Source organism: Sorex fumeus, unplaced genomic scaffold (assembly GCF_029834395.1).
Source record: "Sorex fumeus unplaced genomic scaffold, SorFum_2.1 ptg000021l, whole genome shotgun sequence".
NCBI classification, from domain to species: Eukaryota; Metazoa; Chordata; class Mammalia; order Eulipotyphla; family Soricidae; genus Sorex; species Sorex fumeus.
In genome coordinates, this window is record NW_026606078.1 from 4,675,712 (window position 1) to 4,698,231 (window position 22,520).

The 22,520-nt window shown below is 36.8% G+C and overlaps 1 protein-coding gene across 3 annotated transcripts in view; it reads right to left on the bottom strand.

Moving 5' to 3' along the window:
• The window catches only part of TARBP1 (TAR (HIV-1) RNA binding protein 1), an 81,993-nt gene that overhangs the window by 46,307 nt on the left and 13,166 nt on the right, over positions 1 to 22,520 (bottom strand). For 2 of the 3 annotated variants that reach the window (XR_008792316.1, XM_056113583.1), the window contains exons 6-12: positions 21,868 to 21,965; positions 16,937 to 17,072; positions 15,918 to 16,014; positions 15,049 to 15,138; positions 13,492 to 13,633; positions 6,572 to 6,674; positions 5,360 to 5,532 (exon numbers count right to left, since the gene is read on the bottom strand). Coding sequence is in view for 2 of the 3 variants with exons in the window: in XM_056113583.1 (XP_055969558.1) it covers positions 5,360 to 5,532; positions 6,572 to 6,674; positions 13,492 to 13,633; positions 15,049 to 15,138; positions 15,918 to 16,014; positions 16,937 to 17,072; positions 21,868 to 21,965 (839 nt within the window). In the remaining variant the exon portion in view is untranslated. The remainder of the gene's footprint in view (positions 1 to 5,359; positions 5,533 to 6,571; positions 6,675 to 13,491; positions 13,634 to 15,048; positions 15,139 to 15,917; positions 16,015 to 16,936; positions 17,073 to 21,867; positions 21,966 to 22,520) is intronic. The other variant, XM_056113584.1, reaches the window with a different exon arrangement.

Below are 22,520 nucleotides of genomic sequence, written 5' to 3' on the forward strand. Positions count from 1 at the left end.
TGAGATATCTAGCCAAACTTTAAAACAGCTATTACAAAAATGTTTTAACACTCTTTAACATCAAGAAACTCTTAAAACAAATGGCAGGAAGTGTCATCAAATAAAAAGAACAACAACAACAAAAAAAAACACCAAAAAGAAATTTTATAATAAAAAAATAAAGTGCCTGAAATAAAAATACCAAGGGCTGGAGAGATCATACAGAGGGTAAGGCACCTGATCATACAGAGGGTAAGGCTAATCCTGATTTGAATCCCCAGTACTACATATGGTATCTGAGACAGTCAGGGATCACTCCTGAGCACAGAACCAGTAGCCAACTCCCAGCATCGCTGGGTATGCCAAAAAAACAACGCACACATACACACACACACACACACACGCACATGCGCGCGCACACACACACACACACACACACACACAGATGTTATCCATGGAGATGCAAAAGGAAAGAGTCAACTAACTAGAAAACATTTTAAAAATATGCAATGTAATTCCATATAACCAAACTGTTGAAAACTACAGATAATCTTGACAGCAGAGAAAAATAGCTTTACTTAAAAGAACAATTGGAATTACTACAGTGTTCTGATGGGAAACCATACAGAAAGAAATATTTTTAATTGCTGAATGATCTAGCAAACCAGAATTTTATATCCAGAAAAAACATTCTTCAGAAGACATAACCAAATGAAAGAAATTCAGCAAGTAGTTAAAGGAATTTCATTAAGGCCAGTCACTTTGGTCTTCATAATCTGATTTAACTACAGTGCGAGCTACAAGAGGCTAAAAACATTTCATCAAAAAATTGCTTAAACACTTTTAAAAAACACTTTTATAAAAACATTTGTTTTAAATTTTTTAAAAAATAAGTAATATTATTTTTAAAAAATATCTTCATATATATGCACCAAAAGTAGAATTATAGTCCCTGAATCTGATCTGATTAAATATTGTCTAAGACAGTATTACACATCATAACTAGAGGAAAATAGCCTTGCTGTTTTCACTTTAAATTATGATCACTACAGGTCCAGAGCAATAGTACAATGGGGAGCACAATGCGAGGCATAGCACACAGACAACTGCGGTTCAATTACCAGTATCCCATATGTTCCCCTGAGCAATGCGAAGAGGAAGTCCTGAGCACCACAGGGTTTGGTCCCAAAGCCAGATAAATAAATAAGTTCATGATCACTAGCTTCAAATGTACTTTCAGTATTAGCGAATGAGACTATATTTCCCTCGCTCATTTGCTAATACTCTTTTCTAAATACTCACCCCAATCAATCTTCCTCAATACTTCTTCCTCAATAATCACTCCTTTCCATTCTTTCACTAAGAAAATGTGATAAATCATCAAAGAATCATTAAGTCATAGCACTGTCCTCCCATTGTTCACCAATTTGCGCGAGCGGGCACCAGTAACATCTCCATTGTGAGACTTGTTATTATTTTTGGCAAATCAAGTACACCAAGGGGCGCTTGCCAGGCTCTGCCATACGGGCAGGATACTCTCGGTTGCTTGCTGGGCTCTCCAAGAGGGACAGAGGAATTGAACCCGAGTCGGCCAGGTGCAAGGCAAATGCCCTACCCGCTATACTATTGCTCCAGCCCTCATAAAATCATACAGCCTCCTAGATCTACCACCTACCTGCATTTGTCTCCCTGTTAGTTGTCCCATCAAGATCTGATTCTCTACTATGAATTGCATTTGCATAAAATCATCTTTGGGACACCAGTAAGCTATTCATAATTTGTATCTTCAAATTTTCCCTCCAGGTGAGCTCCATCTTATGGAAATAAAATTTTTCTTTTCCACTAGGACCTGCCCTGTTTTTCTCCTCCCCTATGCACAAACCCTGCTTTAAAGAGTTTTGTGTACTCCAATCTTGATTTCTCTCCATGAACTGGAGGCCCATCACCCCAAAATAGCTTCAATTAAGGTCACTAATGGTTTCCATGTTCCTAAAACTAACAGTGAATTCTTGGTTCTTATTATTAGAAGCATTTGAGGCAGTTCTCATTCCTTCCTCTTGGAAATGCTTTCTTCACTAGATTACAGGATATCCTGTTTTCCTGTTTTTCTTATTAACGCCAAGAATTTGTCCTATGTATCCTTTGCTGGTTCCTCTTCACCAATCACTTGTTGTTCTCCACAGTACTAGGAATTCTATACTTGTTCCTTTTGCATGCAGTTTTATGGGTTTTTAAATATCAGCTATAGCTTCCCTAATGTATACTTTGTTCTCTGAACTCCCTTCAAATGACAACTCAACAGCTTCACTGGGATATTTCAAACATGTCTCACAAGTTTTATCCAAAGCAGAATTTCTTATCACTATTTCAAAACCTTTTCTAACTCTATAATCTTTCTAATACCAATTAAAGGCAACTCTAATTATCTAACTGCTCCAAAAATCAAGTAATCTTTATATTCTCGCTTTTTCTCACAACCTATATCCAAACCAATGGTAGATCCTGGAGAAAAAACACTGAAATATATTCAAATTTCTTAACACAATTGATATCTGGTACAAGACTAGTAGCTTATTTTCCAGCTCTGGCCCCAGCCAGTCTAAATTATCCTCAAACCTACAAAGTAAACTTTTAATTCATATCTTATCACTCAGCTCAAAACCATCTAATAAAAGTCTATCCCTTAAAATAATCTGCAAAAGCCTTCACATGGTCTCTATTTCCTGCTTTATTCTCAAAATTTATGTCCTATTATTCATCACCTCTCAACCTCCTCAGAGGCCTCTTCCTTGCCATTTCCTCTTCCTAGATGACATCTAGGTATATATTAGCACAAATTGTTACATGAGACTTCTTGTAATAAAGTAAGAGTTCTATAAAGTTAAAAAAGCAGGCAAACTAGATATTATTAAGAAACAGCTACGTAGTTGTAGAAACATTTTTAAAGTTTACGAAGCCATAAGGACAAAACAACGAGCCAAAAGGAAATAGACAAGTAATAATCAAATTAGTTGTTAGATTAGGGAGTGCGTTTACAGGTATTTAATTATCCTGCATTATAATGTATAATGTACCATCATGCTTTTGTGTGTATGAAACAACAATGACAATTTTCCATATACCCATAACCCAGTCCTATACTTGGAAACACTAAATAAGCTTTGTTAAAACCAGTCGAGATATACCAAAGAAATACAAAGTTATGCCCTCAAGGAGATTAAAATCTTTCATTTTGGCAGGATAGTGTTTAAGTCTTACTCTTGGCTCTCAGCTCAGGGATTACACACAAGGAAGCTTGATGGGAGGAAAGAGTGGGGAGGGGAGAGAAGGGACCATATGTCAAGGTAGAGATTTGAACCAAAGTAGGTTTCATGTAAAGCAAGTGCCGTAACTCCTATCTCTCTGACTCAGGAGATAAAAATCTTATTAAAAGTTGGCTATGTATACAGTGTTTGGTTCTGCTAGTATAAAAATAAAAGAAACTCATATTTTATAAGCATATACTAAAATCTAAACTACCACTATTAAATACTAAGATTTAACCTAATACTAATACTTCTCGTTTTAAATTTTCAATGTTGGGGGCCAGAGCAATAGTGCAGCAGGTAAGGCATTCATCTTGTCCATGCTGGCCTGGGTTCGATCCCTGGCAAACTATATGGGTCCCCAAGCTAGCCAGGAGTGATCCTTGAGTTCAGAGCCGGGGGTAAGCCCTGAGCATGGTCAGGTGAGGCTGAAAAAAATCTAACAAACAACAACAAAAACACAGACCAATGGAACAGAAATGAAATAAAAGAAATCCCTTTCAGTTTTAGACAATTTATAACAAAGAAGTCAAGAGTATAAAATGAGGAAAGGAATATCTCGTCAACAAATGATGCAGGGGAAAAACTGGATAGCTGCATGCAAGATAAATGTGACCACTATCTCACACCATACACAAAATTTAGCTCAAATTAAATGAAAGATTTAGATGCAAGACCCAAAAGTGCAAAAGACATCAAAGAAAATATAAGTAAAAGTAAAGTAAAGGCCCTCCCGTTGATCATCGATTTGCTCGAGCGGGCCCAGTAACGTCTCCATTGGAGACTTTGTTGTTACTGGGCTGGAGCGATAGCACAGCGGTAGGGCGTTTGCCTTGCACGCAGCCAACATGGCCGACCCCAGTTCGATTCCTCCGCCCCTCTCGGAGAGCCCGGCAAGCTACCGAGAGTATCTCGCCCGCATGGCAGAGCCTGGCAAGCTCCCCGTGACGTATTCGATATGCCAAACACAGTAACAACAAACAAAGAAAATATGGCAAAACTATTCATGACACTGGTTTCTGAAGCTCCATCAACAAATCAACTCCAGGGGCTGTAGCAATACGACAGTGGGTAGGGCATTTGCCTTGCATGCTGTAAACCCGAGTTCGATCCCCAGCATTCCATATGGCCCCCAGAGCATCACCAGGAGAAAATTCTTGAGTGCAGAGAGAGCTAGGAGAAACCCCAGAGCACTGCTGGGTGTGACCCCCCCCAAAAAGAAAGCCAAAAAAAAAAGCCAATGGTAAGAAAAGGTAAAAATAAATAAGACTATATCAAACTAAAGAACTTTTGCCATGAGAAAGAAAAATAACTAAAACCAAAAGACATTACTAATTAATGGGGAAATCTTTACACACCACATATCTAACAAAGAATAACCAAAGATATATAAACTACTCATAAAATTCAGTAATAAAAAAATAAACAACCCCATCAAATAGGAAGAGTTGAACAGATTACCAAAGACACAGTCAAAACACATATGAAAAAGTGCTCACTGTCACTGATTCTGAAAATGCAAATCAAAATACAATAAGCTATGTAATTTAAAAAATCAAGGCCTATCATTGCAAGTCTCCAGATTATGGAGATGAAACAGTTGTGAGTTCACAGCAAAAGAGTATAGGTATTTTAAAACTGTTTAGTCAGAGAGAGAGAAAGAGAGAGAGAGAGAGAGAGAGAGAGAGAGAGAGAGAGAGAGAGAGCTATCTGCCATAGAGCAGGCAGAGGGCAGGGAGGATGAGAGGGAACCTGGGGACACTGGTGGGAGAAATGTACACTGGTAGAAGGATGGTTGTTGGATTACTGTATGACGGAAACCTAATCTTGAACATCTTTGTAAAAGTCTATCTCACAGTGATTCAAAAAAAAAAAATTAAACAAATAGTAATTAAAGAAGGTAAATTCCATAGTTATATTCTCTGCTATATCCCCAGCAACACGAGGAGATATTCAGTAAATTTCTGCTGAACACACAAATTAGTTTTTTTATTCACAGAGGTCAGTAATTTCCTCTCACTCTAAATGCAAAAGATATAGAAAGAAAGAGACCCACAAAAATTATTTTTCCTCACCATCTTGGGTTCTGGAACCTTTCAACAAGCAAGTATGCAATAACTTCAATAGCAACTGGAGGCATCTGTCGGTTTTCAGCAAGGGCATGTAGGCATTTGTACCAAACTTCATAAGGGCATCCAGTAGAGGATCTAAGAATATCCTCAAAACATTTTGTGTTCGCTGCTTTTCACTAAACGTTAAAAGACATGCTCAAATAAAGTATTTCAAAACCATAAAGAAATTTTCTACTTATAAATTATGGAACTGAATAGCTAGTACATTTAATTAGAAACTGCTTTTATGGATGGTCCGAAGACTGCAGTCTTCTTACTAACTTTTCAGTCTGTGCTTTCTCAGTGAGTATAGTACCCACTAGAAGAGAAAGCACAGGGAAAAACATCCTATACTAAACTCTGTGACAAATATGAAGGAAAGTCTACATCTAACATATTTGAAAATTAAGATGCTAAGACTATTTCTGTAATTTTTAAAAAAAAATATCAAAAGAGCAAAATAAAAACATTCTGGTCAAGGAAATGAGACTAAGAAAAACAAAAACTTTAGGTTTTATTAAAACACAGCACTAACTTTGTACTAGAAAACTGTCTAGAGCAGAGATTTATCAGCTTCTAGACAAGAAATTTGATGTTCTAAGTGTATAATATGAAAATATACTATTTAAAGAAAAATGCTACTGGAAACATCTAAACTACTGACAATTGATTTGTTCATATTCCCAAAATAAAAATGAGATTATTTTACTTTATCCTTTAACTTACACATTATATAAATCTAGTAAATTTCTTTACCCAATCTGCATTAAATCTTAAGACTCATTCTTCTAGTATTATTACATAAAACCAATTAATTAGTATCTTATTGTTTTTTACTCTCTAAACAAGTTAACTCATTTAAGGACTAATGAAAGTCCCTAATCCTGCTTATCACTAATCTGAAAATATATGTCACCAGTGTTTTATTGGTGATGTACATTTATGCTTACTTGGTGGTGAACTTCGTGTATCACCAATGTTTTAGTTCCCTCCTTTATACACAGTGACTAAGTCCATGTCAATCACTGAAATAGAGCATGGGCTATATATCTGAATATTTTTTCACATGGTACCAGGGATCGAACACAGGGCTTCAAGTATACAAGGCATACACTTTATGGCTGAGTCATATTACCAGCCATAATTTGTTTTTTTCCCAGATGTAGAAACACTTACCTATGCTGAATTGTCTTCATTCCATCCACATCAACTGCCAATAAGACCATCATAGCAATGAGCCTAGCTTCAAACCAATCAGGTACAAAGCAGTTTTCTCCTGCTTAAATAATAATAAAGGTTTATAAAACATTAATATAGTCCTTCAAAGCTAACGCTTCAAGAAAACAGCTAAATATTAAATTACTAGAGAAATACAGCTAAGATGATACTATTCACAACAGCCAAACTCCGGAAACAACCCAAGTGCCCAAGAACAGATGACTGGATAAAAATGCTATGGTATATAAACACAATGGAATACTACTCAGCTGTAAGAAAAGATGAAGTCATGCAATTTTCTGACACATGGATGGATCTGGATAGTACCATATTGAGTGAAATGAGTCAAAGAAAGAGAAACAGACAAACAATGACCTCACTCATATGCAGGATATTAAGAAACAAAGTACGGGAATAATTAATACCCAACAAACATGAAGAACAAGAGAACTGGTCCCTAGTGTGAAGTTTTCCACTGAGGATAGGGAAGGGAAGGAGCCACATGACAGAGGGAAAGGGCCACTCTGGACAAGGACTGGGTGCTGAAAGGAGATAAAGTGATATGCACGATAACCTATCAGTAACAGTATGCAAACCAGTGCCTAAAAGGAGAAAAAGGATAAATGTGCATGCCACTGAGGCAGGAATGGGGTTGGGAGGGAATACTGGGACATCAGTGGAGGAAAGTGGACACTGACGAAGGAATGGATGTTGGAATATTGTATGTCTTTGAAACTCAATGCAACATGGAAAAGATATTATAGAGGAAGCAAAACAGACAGAAGGTCATGAACGAATGGTCAGAACAGTCAAGAAGGAATTCTGAGATTTCAGTTGAGCGGAGAGTTCACTAAAATGTAATCTGCATGGCTACAGACAACAGTTATGGCATTTTACACTGGTATCTGAACCCTAGTGCTTGGTGTCAGAATCTTACTCCTTATGAAAACTTGGGGCAATTATCCTTTTGGCAAAGTTAGACCATCTTCTATGAAATCAAATACTGGATAAAACCAATAAAGCCAAAAATAAAATCAATTATTTTCCTCATTTAAATTTATTTTATAAAATAACGGTTTTTATTATATACTATATACTGCATATAACATATATGCAGTATATATGCAGTATATATAACATATATGCAGTATATAGTATATAATAAATTCTGCACTGCACTGTAGCATATATATTATATATAATATATACTGCACTGCACTGTACCACTGTCATCCCATTGTTCATCGATTTGCTCGAGCAGGCAGCAGTAATGTCTCCACTGTGAGACTTGTTACTGTTTTGGGCATTTCAAATACGCCACAGGGAGCTTGCCAGACTCTGTCATGTGGGCAGGATACTCTCAGTAGCCTGCCAGGCTCTCTGAGAGGGATGAAGGAATCAAACTAAGGTAGGCCATGTGCAATGCAAACACCCTACCCGCTTTGCTATAGCTCCAGCTCTACTATACACTAAGCAATTTTAATATTTCCAGTTTTATTATGAAAAGTATTATGAAAATTAAAAGATATAAAAGACTCATGGAACACTTTTTGAAAGGGAAAAGTTGATTAACTGCTAAGATTAGTATTTTCTGATCTCAACATGATCTAGATTAAAATAAGCCTTATTTTTTTCATTCATGGTAAATTACTATAGTAACTATATCAACTCCAAGAAAAATTTAGAAGATCCAGCTTCCAGCTAAACAGTTCAAATTTTTAAAACATTTAAAAAAAATTTTTAAACAGTTCAAACATTTAAAAAAAAAAAAAAAAGAAAAAAAAAGACTGTAACTGTATCTCACAGTGATTCATTTAAAAATTTTAAAAAATTTAAAAATTTTTAAAAAATAGAAAAAGAATGGGGAGGGGGCGGGGGAAAGTGATACTATAGTAAACAGGGCACTTGACTTGCACTCAGAAACCCAGGTTGATTCCTGGCATCCCATATGGTCCCTGAGCATCACCTGGAGTGATCTCTGTGCATCCTGAGCATCAGCAAATATGCACCAGCCCCCGCCAAAAAACTGAAGGATCACTGATGTTGCTCAGCAGTACAGCAAGTGATTTTGTGTGTTTGAGTACTTACATTAGATATACAAACACAACAAAAATGGCACCACACAAAAAATTAAGAGCTGTTTTAAAAATTCCAACAGATACTGGAGATAGTTTTGATATTTTGATACAAATCTATTGGGACAGTACAGAAAGCAGACAATACTTTCATGTAAGATAGCTGGTTTAAAATGCAAGTAGATAAACAAGTATTTTAAATGTTATAAATAATATTTAATTTCCATCCACACATGCTTGTAACTTAAAAAACTAAATACTGTGCTTCAGAAAATGTATGAGCATTATAAAGGTGAATTACTGAAACTTGATCTGAGGCATTTTAACATTAATTTTTTTACCATGAATTATACTAAAATTTATTCATAAATTAAGACTAAAATGTTATAAAATGCCAATACACTCTTTAGTTCCCAATATTTTCATTAACAATCACAAAATCTGATACCTTTTGATTAACTGTGAGTGCTATTCAAGAATGAAATGTTTCTAATCCCCATGGCACTTATGCATTTCTTCATTTATTAGCATGTGAGCTGGAACCTTCTGTATTTAAAAAATACATATTTTGAGTATCTCGCCCTCACGGCAAAGCCTGGCAAGCTACCCATGACATATTCGATATGCTGAACATAGTAACGAGTGTCACAATGGAGACATTACTGGGCCTGCTCAAGCAAATCGATGAACAACAGGACAGTGACAGTGACAGTGATAATGATAGCACACTTGTTGGGTTTTCTTTTTTCTTTTCTTCTTTTTGGGTCACACCCGGCGATGCTCAGGGTTACTCCTGGCGGTGCTCAGGGGACCACAGGGGATGCTGGGAATCGAACCCGGGTTGGCCGTGTGCAAGGCAAACACCCTACCTGCTGTACTATCACTCCACCCCATTTGTTGGGTTTTCAAATTATCTAACAAGATAGTTCTCACTAGCCTCTAACAAAGCATTAATAGTAGAGTTCTAAAAGACCCCAGATCTGTTTTTATTTTGGGGGGGTTGTTTCTGGCTTTCTGGGTCACACCTGGCAATGCACAGGGGTTATTCCTGGCTTTGCACTCAGGAACTACTCCTGGTGGTGCTTGGGGAACCATATGAGACGCTGGGAATCAAACCCGGGTCAGCTGCATGCAAGGCAAACACTCTACCCACTGTACCATCGCTCTAGCCCCCCAGTTCTGTTTTTAAACCGTAAGCAATTTTTTTATCTTGTATACTTAAAGGAAAGGTCACAAATAAGTTTAGTGGATTTTTAAGTATTTCGGATTTCATGGTATCACAGTGTAGGACCAATGATGAGTGCCTCATTCAGCTAGGAAAAGTTACATTCCTGCAAGGATTTTCATTGAAGATTTTTTCACACGTATTTTACACCATATAGGTAAATCCATGCTACAGAACACTGGATCTCTCAAACTTCATTATATACTAGGATCCCCTGTGGGCCTTATTAAACCATAGAGGGTGAGTATTATAGCCTGAATTTCTGATTCAACTGATTTGAGACAGAGCTCAAGAATTTGCCTTTCCAGCTGGAATAGAGATGGGACCACTATGTCAATGATGGTTGGAGAGATAGTTCGGGATGGGAGATGTGTGCAAAAAGCAGATAAAGGACCAAACATGATAACTTCTCACTATCTGTATTGCAAACCATAATGTCCAATAGTAGAGAGAGTACAGGGGAGATTGTCTGCCACAGAGACAGAGGGATGGAGGAGATGGGGGTGGGGGGGGAGATCCTGGGGACATTGGTGGTGGAAAATATGCACTGGTAGAGGGATGGGTGTTAGATCATTGTATGACTGAAACTCAAACATGAAAGCTTTCTAACTGTGTCTCATGGTGACTCAATTTTAAAAAAAAAAGAATTTGCCTTTCTATCTTCAGGTAATGTTGATGCTGCTACTAGTTTGGAAAACATTTTCTGTGACTCATTAGTTGAGAACTCCTTATCAACTGTTCCTTTCTTCTCATTAAAGAAAAAAGTGTAAGAAACAATGGTTTTAAAGGAACTAGAGAATCACTGGCTATCATTCTAAATACAAGTTAACCCAAAAACATCAAATTCTATCATAAATAAACTAAGCATGGGGCTAGAGTGATAGGATAGCAGGTAAGGTGCTTGCCTTGAATAGCTGCCCTGGGTTTGATCCCCAGCATCCCATATGGTCCCCTGGGGCCCGAGTAATTCCTGAGTGCAGAGCCAGAAGTAATCCCTGAGCATTGCCAGGTGTGGCCAAAAAAGATAGGTAAATAAATTAAATATCATTTTTATGTGTACAGGTGCTGGAATCAAACTCAGAGCTTCATACATGCAAGGCAAGTATTCAGCCAACGTGCTACACCACCCGAAACCAAATCTGAGTGTAATTTTAGAAAATGCAAATTAAACTACAGCATCAGAAAACATATCGGAGCTTGTCCAGGAACAAAAGTGTAACAGAAAAGAGTTGGGAATAGAAATTACAAAAGACGCATAAAGACATTTGGCAGGGGAAGGGTGGGAAGGAAGAGGGAAATACATATATGTTGATAATCTCATAAGCACATACCTAAACCAAAAGCCCACCCCATTGTACAGTTTAAATATGATTTAATAGATGCCAATTAAGCCCCAATAAAGCTGTTTCTAAAATCTGCTGTATAGGGGCCAGAGCGGTAGTACAGTAACTGTATAGCATTTACACAGTAGGGTATCTGCCTTGCACATGACTGGTCTGGGTTTGACCTAGGGCAATTCCTTATGGCCCTGCTAGCCTCCAGGAGTCAATCCTCAACTTAGCGCCAGGAGTAAGCCCTTTGGGATTGTCCCCTATCTTCAGATTTCTTGACTAAAATCTCAGCACTTCTGAGCTCTGACAAGTCTTTACCACTGTGCAAACTATCCTTTCATTCAGACAGCTCCGCTCTAAAAGCTCTTTAGCATTTATTTGTAGCTGTCAATTTTATGTGGTCTTTGTTCCTGACCTGTTATTTCATACATCATAAATGTGAGCTAAACAGCCAACATCTAAACATCTACTGACCATTACAGTCTGGGCTCCCTGACACAGACGAGGTATACCTACTTATTTTCAGTTGTTTCAAGCCTTGTTGAATGCACTTTCTTACTTTACATCTTAATTTCTTTCACTCATCAGATGTCACACTCTGGGGTGACTCCCTCTTCCCTTGTGGGTCAATATGTTCTGAAAAGACTCTGCTCATAGAAATTTCCTTCTTCATCCCACTGCTTATGTCTTTCAGGGCTCTGTGCTAGGATTATCTACTTACTTATCAATTTCCTTACTTGTGTTATCTCTGGGAGCAGTGGATATATATCTTTTGTCTCTATAACTCCACTGTCTGGCACTTAGAAAATACTTAAATAAATATTTCTCTTAAAAAAAAACACACACATCTATATCAAAACCCAAAAAATCTACTGCAGAGAAGGACTCTAATGGATAATAGTATTTTTGCAGACTCAGCTTTATATTAAAATAAACTTGATTATTAAATGTATTTTAAGCTTTAAAAACTCAAACTAAGGAATATTTGTTTTGGACTATATAAGCTTGTTCGTTTTTTTTTTTCCCTGCTTTTTTGGGTCACACCGAACGATGCTCGGGAGTTACTCCTGGCTCATGCACTCAGGAATTAATCCTGGCAGTGCTTGGGGGACCATATGGGATGCCGGGGATTGAATCCGGGTTAGCCCTGTGCAAGGCAAACGCCCTACCCACTGTACTATCTATTGCTCCAGTCCCTGTATAAGCTTGTTCTGAAAACTGCTCAGTCATCAGTAATGAAATCAAAACTTTAAAATAAAGGCACTAAGATAGTTAATAGTCAAATAAAGCATTTTTAAAAGACAGCCAATGACTCCTATGCACCTGAAATCTTTTTTTAAACTTAAAATAGCATCCACTAGTATATTTTTAGAGTGAAATGTCAAATTCTTGTTTAATCTAAATACTTAACCATATCTGCTGCTGTTCTATACTCTAAAGATAAGTTTAATAAAATAAAATCTTCTAACTGCACAATGTACTAGATAATAGAATAAAACACAAAAAGAAATGTTCTAAGGATGAACAGATAAAATCACATATTTGGGGAAGATAATCCCCTGATCATTTCAGACCTATTCCACAATCAAATAAATGAACAGATGATAAAAATTACTTAATCTGAGATAAATGCTAGGAAATTTCAGAAATGTTAAATTCAAAGATGCAATTTACCCAATTATCACTAATGGCTTTAGTGAAAACTAAGCATTAGAAATGTAAAAAAATTCTAATTAACGAATCTGGTAATTCCCTCATGCAATCTTTTTTTTTTTCCTCATGCAATCTTAAATTTCTCTGAAGAAGTTGCAAAACTGATCGAGTAGATAAAAAAGCAAAAAATAAATCGTTTCAAATGAAATTTTTTCATATTACTTTTTTTCATCAGTTAACACTAAAGGTAATGATTTGAAAATAAACAGAAGAATAGACTTTTCTACAAATTTCCTACCACAGAAATCCATAAACTCTTCTCTATTATCTACCCCACAAGATTCAGGAATTGTCAAATAAACTGTTTGTGACTAATTCTTACTCTGGCATTTTTTTTTAATTTAAAATAAGTCCATAAAACAGATAACATACAAGTTAGAAAACAGATTTTTAGATCATTATCCATGCTACTTGGCTGAAATACAAGTCTAACATCAATAAATTGGCATTAAGTCTTTACCTTGACCCTTAACACTAGTTAGAAGTTATTTTGACATATCTTGCACAATAACTGCACAAAATCATTTCACTTACTTTCCCAAGTAGGTGATTTAATATATTCTTGAACTAGGTTCTTTACATAAGCATTTAAATAGGATGTCTCATGTAGTTCAATGGAGCTACCAGATGAAGATCTCCTAAAACTGCTTTCATTAACATGTAACCAATCACAGAGCTGCAAAAGAAAATAATCACAACTTTATTTTAAAAGCCTACCTGGACAAAGAGTTTCTAATTTCCTTACACTGATTTTCTTTCTTCTACAATAAACTGAAGTGAACACAACAAAAATTTATTGACATGACTAGTCCACAGTGCAGACAATAAAGAAAGAATGTGTATAAACCTAAGTAATGTAAGTTTTCTAATGTTTCTCTAGAATTTATAAACTTCAACAGTTGGAGCAGGGGAAGAATGAGATATATGGATAATGGCAGAGAAAAGGGAACACTGGTGTTGGGGTAATATCAGAACAGGATATACATGAAAACCAATCATTAACAGTACTGTAAATCATGGTGCCTCGAATAAAAACATTTTAAAAGAACCAGTCACCTAATTAGCAACAGATATCATTTTTATCAAAAAAAAAGTTATACTGTTAACAAGCACAAAATTTTAAACAATTATTTTTGATACGGTATTTTAAATAACATCTTCATAAAAAAACACATTAAGCAAAAACTACCAGCTTAAAAGAAATACCAGCTTCATATTATAAAATAAGAATTTTAATGCTTTGAATTAGTTCTATTAGCTGATTTCTCATTTCACTCTCTACATATAAACATACATAGCCAGACTTTTTTCAAAAGAAATAGTCACTTATCTAGTTTTAGTGACCTTTAACCACCACAGAAAAAAAAATTTTTAATAAAGTTCCTGCCCCCCCCAAAAAAAATTTAAATAACACAGGCTAAAATTCAACTAAGTTTATAATATATAATACCTAAACTCAGTAGTATTGATTAGTAGAGTTTACAACAGAAAAAAAAGAAAAAATGAAGAATGAATCAAACCATAAAGGGCCCAGCACGAAGAACAGAACCATGTTATAACTGGATTTGAAGACCCCAATGCCCAGCAACAGCAGACCAGAGTTAGCACCAAGAAGTCATCACGTGAAAACACAAGTAACAAAGAGTCTCCATGAGAACAATAAAAAGTATTTAGGATTTCAGGATGAAGCATACATTCAGAATTACAAATTATAAAATGTAAGATTTGAGCACTCGGCAGATGAAAACTGACAATACTGACAGAAAAATGACAAAGAGGTTTGTGTTATTGGTTTTGAACCTAACATGACCATTAACCCTAATACATCTCACCCAGAATCGAGATCTGCCTCCTAGCACCATCTTCTCTTCTAAACACGTCTCTCTCTATTCCAAATATTTTCCTATCTCCAATTTCTCCATAAGAATCTTAGCACTTTTCATTAGGTCCAATGATACCAAATATACAATATTTAAAATTTCTGTTGGTAGATAACAGAGTCATTGCTATGTTTTTACAAGACTAGTAATATTCAACTAGATACAACTTTTAGTTAGGTTTTCAAAGACCTTAAACTACTTTCTATCTCACCTCTCTCCACAGTGATGTTCCTCGTGCTAAGGACTCCTCTTGTCTCAGAGACATGAGAAAAGTTGAGACATCGGAAAGTGACACTTTCTCCTGGGGGCAAACAGTTTTAATTCACTTTTTAATTTTAAATTTAAAAAAATCTCTGTAAAAGCAATCTAGTATGCTACTTAAAATAGAATGTCGTCAGTTAAAAGAAAGCTGTATCATTTTTCAACCCAACAGCTGGTGAAGGGGGTGGGGGAGTTGGAAGGCAAAGCCATTCACTGTCACAGTGGCCTAGTGGGTCAACGTCTAAAATATACACGTATGGGACTCTTCACAGAAAATGTGTGAAGAACCACATCTCAGTAATAATATCATTGGACTTTGTAAAAAAAACTACTGAAAAAATATATACTGCTTGAACATTAACTTTCAGGAAAAAATTGCCAACAAAACACAGAGGAAATGCAGCAAACGCTTCCAAGAATCCTCCCAGTAAAATTAGCACTCAAGATGTGTCTCATTTTTCTAGCAAGGAGCTGAGATAACCTGTGTGAAACATTGGTGAGAGACGGTCGTCAGACTCATTGCCCAGGGTTTCTACTGGGAGCTGGTCCGACAGACACTGCATAGCATCTACTAAAATGCCAAACTCTCCAAGGAAAAAAAGTGCTCACAATAAACTACATTTTCTGTAAAAATACGTCAGGCACAGTGATCACTCACAGTGAGTGACTCAGTCAGGCCAGCATCCATGAGTCAGCCCACACCAACTCTACAAGCAGGGGTTTTGAGTTATAGGTCTAATGGATCTTTTTGGGTTCTTTGCACACCTGCCTCTCCCAAGTTAGACACATCAAATGAAGGAGCTTGAGTGAAAAACTTACCACATCAACCAAATTCATAGCTGTCTGAAGAAGATAGCATTGAGCTGCCCCTCTCAGCAGAATCTGATGTGTGATCATAGTACACTGAAGAACATCCCTGATATTGAAGACAAAACAAGCATTCCCATGTTGCCAAGGTCCGATAACTTTGATGTTGATCTACACAGTACTATAATTTCTAACATGCAGTCACTGTCATTAGAACTTGTTTTTTTTTAATGGAGAGGGTGCATGGGCCACATTCCACATCAGGCGGTGTGCTCAGGAGACCATATGTGGTGCCAGGGATCAGACCAGGGTTGTGGCCACATGCAAGACAAGTGCCTGAAATCCTATACTATCTCTTCAGCCCCTGTCAGTAGAATGTCAAAGCTATTATTTTTCACTAATACCTCCAGTATAGCTCAATTATAATTTAAAACCATTTTCTTTTCAAAATGAGACTATACGGTCTCCAGTACCACAGGACTTGGGTAGTTTCACAGCCTCAGGCCCTAACATTGAACTGCCAGCCCTGCTGATCGAGTATTACTAAGAGAGGGCCCTAGGTCCCCCGAACACTTCATAGGAGACCCCCAGCCCTCCCCCAAATAATAATAAGACAATCAATGAAGATAATTGTAAGCAATAGTTTTTAAATTCTTTAGTCAGTATTACAGTTTGATAGTTTATCTCTATTTTTTACATACCATTGTAAAAATATAATAGCTTGCACTACTTTAAAATGCTCAAAATCTAATATTAGATAGTACAATTCAAATCAATAATTCAAAAAAAACACAGAAAAGAAGCTAAACTATATGAATAGATTTTTTAAATTTATTTTGTCATTGAATCACCATGAGATACACTAATAGATTATTTTTATTTACTTTTTCTTATATCAGATTAACATCCCAAAACTCCAATGCCAATATTACCTAAAACCACTCACTATAAATTACAATGTAGGGCAGAACAAAATTTACCAATAGAAAGTAAGAGCAAAAAATCTATATAAACAGAACACAGTAAATTACCTGAGTGCAAGAAGCCCTTCAAGACCCAGAGCTTTACATCTTGGGATACCTGCCAAAGCCTTAGATATAAACAAAATAGGGATTGCACACCAATGTCTACTTGTCATCTTCTGAATAAACTTTAAAAGGAAACTGCCTGAAAGAAAAGAATTAAATTGTTGCCACTACTCATAAGGAAAAATGCTCACCATCATTAGCACTAAATAAATACAAACCAAAAACCATAGTGATAGAAAAAAAAAAAAAAGAGAAAGACAGAGAAAACGGTTATCATTCAAAGAACAGCCAGTAACAGGCATGGGCCAAAAAGTAGAGAAAATAAAATCCTCATGTACTGCTGGTGAGAATATTAAATGATGTAGTCAGTGTGGAAAAGTTCAGTAGAGCCCTAAAATGTGCACGTAGAATTGCCAGAGGAATCAACAGTTTCACTACAAGAGAATTAAACACTTATGTTCATACAAAAATCTGCACATGAAAAAAAAAAACTGCACATAACTGAGCACTGAGCACTGTCTTCCTGTTGTTCATCGATTTGCTTGAGCGGACCCAGTAACACTATGAGACTTCTTGTTACTGTGTTTGGCATATCGAATACATCATGGGTAGCTTGCCAGGCTTTGCCATGTGGGTGAGATACTCTCAATAGCTTGCCAGGCTCTCCGAGAAGGGCGGAGGAATCGAACCCAGGTCAGCCGGTTGGCTGCATGCAAGGCAAACGCCCTACCCACTGTACTATTGCTGCACATGAATATCCATAGCATTAATCTAAATAGTCAAAGAGAGAAAACAGTATAAATGTCTACCAACTATAAAAATTATGGGTAAATAAAATAATTTTTAAAGTCAAGCATCATTTAACCACAAAAAAGAAATACTAAGACATGGTAAATATTTTTTTAAATGCTAAGTGGTCCAGAGAGCTAACGCAGTGCTTGCATGCAGCACCCAGGTTTGATTCTCCAGCGTTTCATATGGCTCCCCCCTTCAGCTCCACCAGGAATAAGCATTAAAAGGCCTCATACTAGTATGAGACTATACCCAAGGATAGTGAAAACAAGAGCCAGGAGGTTTGGTCCATGGTTGGAGGCCTGCCCCAAGTGGTCGGGGAGAAAGCAACTGAACAGAGAAAGGATCACTATGACAATGATAGTCAGAAATGATCACTCTGGATAAGAACCATGTACTGAAAACAGGTAAAGAAAAAGAACATGATAACCTCTCAGTATTTGTACTGAAAACTATAACACCCAAAGGGGAAGAGAGAGAGAAGAGAGGGGGGAAGGGGGAGGGGAAAGAGAGAGACAGAGAGAGGGAGAGGGAGAGGGAGAGGGAGAGGCAGAGGCAGAGGGAGAGGGAGAGGGAGGGAAGAAGGGAAGGGAGAGAGTAGAGGCAGAGAGGAGTGCCTGACATAGAGGCAGGCTAGGGTTGGGGGTGGCGGGAGGAATAGTGGGCACATTGGTGGTGGGAAATATACATGGGTGAAGGAACATTGTATGACTGAAACCCAATCATGAACAGCCTTGTAACTGTGTATCTCACAGTAATTCAATAATACATAAATAAGCTCTGAGCATTGCCGGATGTGGCCCAAAACACAAAATCAAACAAAATTTTAATAGTTATAAAGATGGCTAAGGGAAAGAAGCTAGGCATAAAAATAAAAGGAGAAATTGTTGACATATTCCTATAAATTTTATTTATAAGAAAAGCAGGCAAACCTATAAAGACAAAGACTACTGGCAGACAGGAACTAGAAAAAAAAAGGAGAACGAGTTTTGGGGTGTCATTTTGGGGTGACGAAAATTTTCCGAAATAAATGACTATGAATGTACCGATATGTGAATATACAAAAATCACTGCATTGAACATGGTAATGCTTTTGGTAAGCAAATCATATCTTAATAAAACTGTAAGAACATAAAACATTTATACTCCAATTCCATTCCCTTGAGGGAAAAAAGTGTGTTTTTTGTTTTTTTGTTTTTGTAGAGGATGGTGTAGGGCAGTACCTGGTAGTACTCAGGGAAACAATCCTGAGTTGTTCAGGGATTGAACTTATATCAGCTGCATGTAAGGTCAAAACCTTAACCCCTGTATTTTCTCTCCATTCCTATTTCCCAAGATAAACATTCTATCATTACACAGAAGTTTTGCTAACTATGCAACCATACGGGCTTTATTTTTCAGAAATCATTATTTTGGAAACTAAAGAAAAGTAAGATTTAAAGATATTGTTTGTAACTACTATGTATGTAATTTCAATCTTTCTCACAGGCTATTTCTTAACCTACCTTGGACTAACCACTTTTATTTTTCTACAGTGAGATACAAAGGGCTGGTCTCCATTCCACCTCTCTGCTAATGTATGTCATCGCTTGAAGACACCTTAAGGCATTCAGTTAGTGACAAAATGAACACTCAGATCATCATTATAGAACTGTCTTTAAGAAATCATTGGAAACGCCTGAATAGAAGCTTATTCTTCATAGATTCCAAAGTATGTAGCACAAAACCAGAAAAGCCTGGCAAGCTACCCGTGACGTATTCGATATGCCAAACACAGTAACACAAGTCTCACAGTGAAGATGTTACTGGGCCTGCTCGAGCTAATCGATGAACAACAGGAGGACAGTGCTATGCTGAAAAAAAAAAATTTAAATATTATACTTGTCCACTCTTCTGCTGGAAAATTAAGTGCCTATGTTTTCCTGTTACTTCAAATCATGACAAGAAAGATGGCAATAACCACAATTCCATTTCACATTCATTCAACACAATTACAAGGGTCTATTAATTGTCTGACTCTAGGCCTCAAGCAAGGCACTCCAACTCAACAGGGACAAAGGCTGTGACATCTGTCTGGCAGCATGCTACTGACAGGCACAGGTGAAGGCAGTCACCAAGTGCTCAAACCTCTGAATTCCGGGAAACCAAAGAATGACTATGACAATTGTCTGCTCTGTTAACAAATTTTTAAAATACCTTAACAACTTTCTATAAATCTAAGATTGTGATTACAGCAGGTCACCTTTTCCCTCTCTTTCGTAATTTGTGAACAGATATTGCCACTTGTAATTATCTCAACCTTCTTGTAGATTAAACACAAAAGGAAAAATATATACTTCACATCCACAGTCACTTTAAGCCATGAGTGAAAAAAGGTAAGAGTAAATCCTTTTGCTATTCAAGCAAACAAAAGATTACCAACTTTCTGTGCAAGTTTCTTAGCAAGTTATCACATAAGAAAAAAAAATCCCTATCTAAGCAGTGAGATATTTCAAGGACAAAAAGTGTTAAATCAAGTGTATTTTTCTTTCTTATCTATAAACAGATAACTGCTACAGTGGAGTTTGTATGCGTCTCTGGGCTAAAACCAGCACTATTCAGGAGGTCATTCCTAGCAATGCTCAGTGCTCAGATGCAGCAGCAGGAAGAAGAGGGGTTGGCCACGTGCCAGGCAAGTGCCTGACCACCTACACTCTCTTTTCAATTCCAAAATATTCTGTTTTTAACCTTCCCCTAAATTCAGATTTTCTCTTTTGTTAAAATATTTTACTAATTCTTTTTTTTTCCCCTTTATTTTATTTTATTGTTTTTTACAGTTGTAGATTTACAATTTTTTGTGCTTTGGTTTCAATTATACAATGATCAGATACCCATCCCTCCACCAGTGCCCATTTTCCACCACCATGGATAATATCCCTCCCACCTCCATCCCCCATCCCCCCTGTCTCTGTGGCAGGGCAATCCCCTGTGTTCTCTCTCTCCTTTTGGGTGTTGTGGTCTGCAAAAGAGGCATTGAGTGGCAAACATGTTCAGTCCATAGTCTACTTTCGACATGCATCTCCCCTCCTGGGAGGATCCTCCAAACATCCTTTATTTGGTGCTCCCTTCTCTATCTGAACTGCCCTTTCCTCTAGGATACCCGGCTGGCCTCTAAGTTATGGAGTAATCCTCCTGGTGCTGATCTCAGCTATTCTTGGGTATTATCTCATACTTTGTTACTTTATATCCCCCAGATGAATGCAATCTTTCTATGTCTATCCCTCTCTTTCTGACTCATTTCGCTTAGCATGATACTTTCCATATTGTACCACTTGTATGTAAATTTCATGACTTCATCTTTTCTAAGAGCTATATAGTACTCCATTGTGTAGATGTACCAAAGTTTCTTTAACCAGTCATCTGTTCTTGGGCATTCAGGTTTCTTCCAGTTTCTGGCTATTGTAAAGAGTGCTGCAATGAACAAACAAGTGCAGATGTCACTTCGACTATACATTTTTGCCTCTCTGGGATATATTCCCAGGAGCGGTATTGCTGGATCAAATGGGAGCTCAATTTCTAATTTTTTGAGAATCGTCCATACTGTTTTCCAGAAGGGCTGAACCAGTGGACATTCCCACCAACAGTGAAGGAGTGTCCCTTTCTCGCCACATCCACGCCAGCATCGGTTGCTTTTGTTCTTTTGAATGTGGGCCAGTCTCTGAGGTGAGATGGTATCTCATTGTGGTTTTGATCTGCATCTCCCTGATGATTAATGATGTAGAGCATTTTCTCATGTGCTTTTTTGCCATTCGGATTTCTTCTTTGAGAAAGTTTCTGTTCATTTCATTGCCCCATTTTTGGATGGGGTATTTTACTAATTCTTAAAATTAAGAAATCAGAAGTCATTAATTTATAGCACATATTATAAATTTCCATAGTATTTAAATCAATACCAGTGTGGCATTACATAAAATAGCAAAGGCGTGTACTAAATTATACAGAACACCTACCTACCTGTATAATTTTGACAATATATGTCTATCCTGGAAAAAGGGAACTCATTTGAAATACTAATTATAATAATGATAGGATGGTGTTTATAATGGCAATACTGAACTTTTAAAAATTTTAAGTTAACTTTTTAAAACTCTACTGATACATACTTTTTATTTCTTCTGGAAGAAGAGAAATATAAGTGACTAAAAACTTCTGTAATTTCAATCCTAGTGGAGAACCACTTCCTATGGGTTGGCCCGGAAACCTAGAAAGAGGAGAAATGAGGAGGAAAAAATCATTTAAAAACCTATTGACAGGAGATTCACAAATGAATCTCGGAACAAGAGCAGCTCACGGCAGAGATGGCTCCGGACCCCATTTATTTAAAATATCATAATTCCAGGAGTGTGCAGCCGCTTTTGTGGCTGTGGAACATCACATACTATATATTTGTTTTGTTTTGTTTTGTTGTCGAATCACTGTGAAAAAGACCCTTACAGACATCTCATACTATTCATAACAATACAAAATAATAATGGTGATGGAAAGGTGTAATGGTGGTTGAGATTGGTGCTGAAATATTGAAGGTAATCAATTACTGTGAAAAACTTTATGAAAATAAAATTTAAATTAAAAAAAATCAACTGACAAATAATCATACTTAAATTTTCAACAATAAAATAATACTTTTCTGAATCTATCTTTTATTATTCAGAAGAAATTCCGAAAAGCCTTCTTTCTGATTTTAAAATATTATCACGGTGTTGTAGGAAAACTAATGTGTGTTAACTGCATTCTACACTAAGTTGACATGAACTTC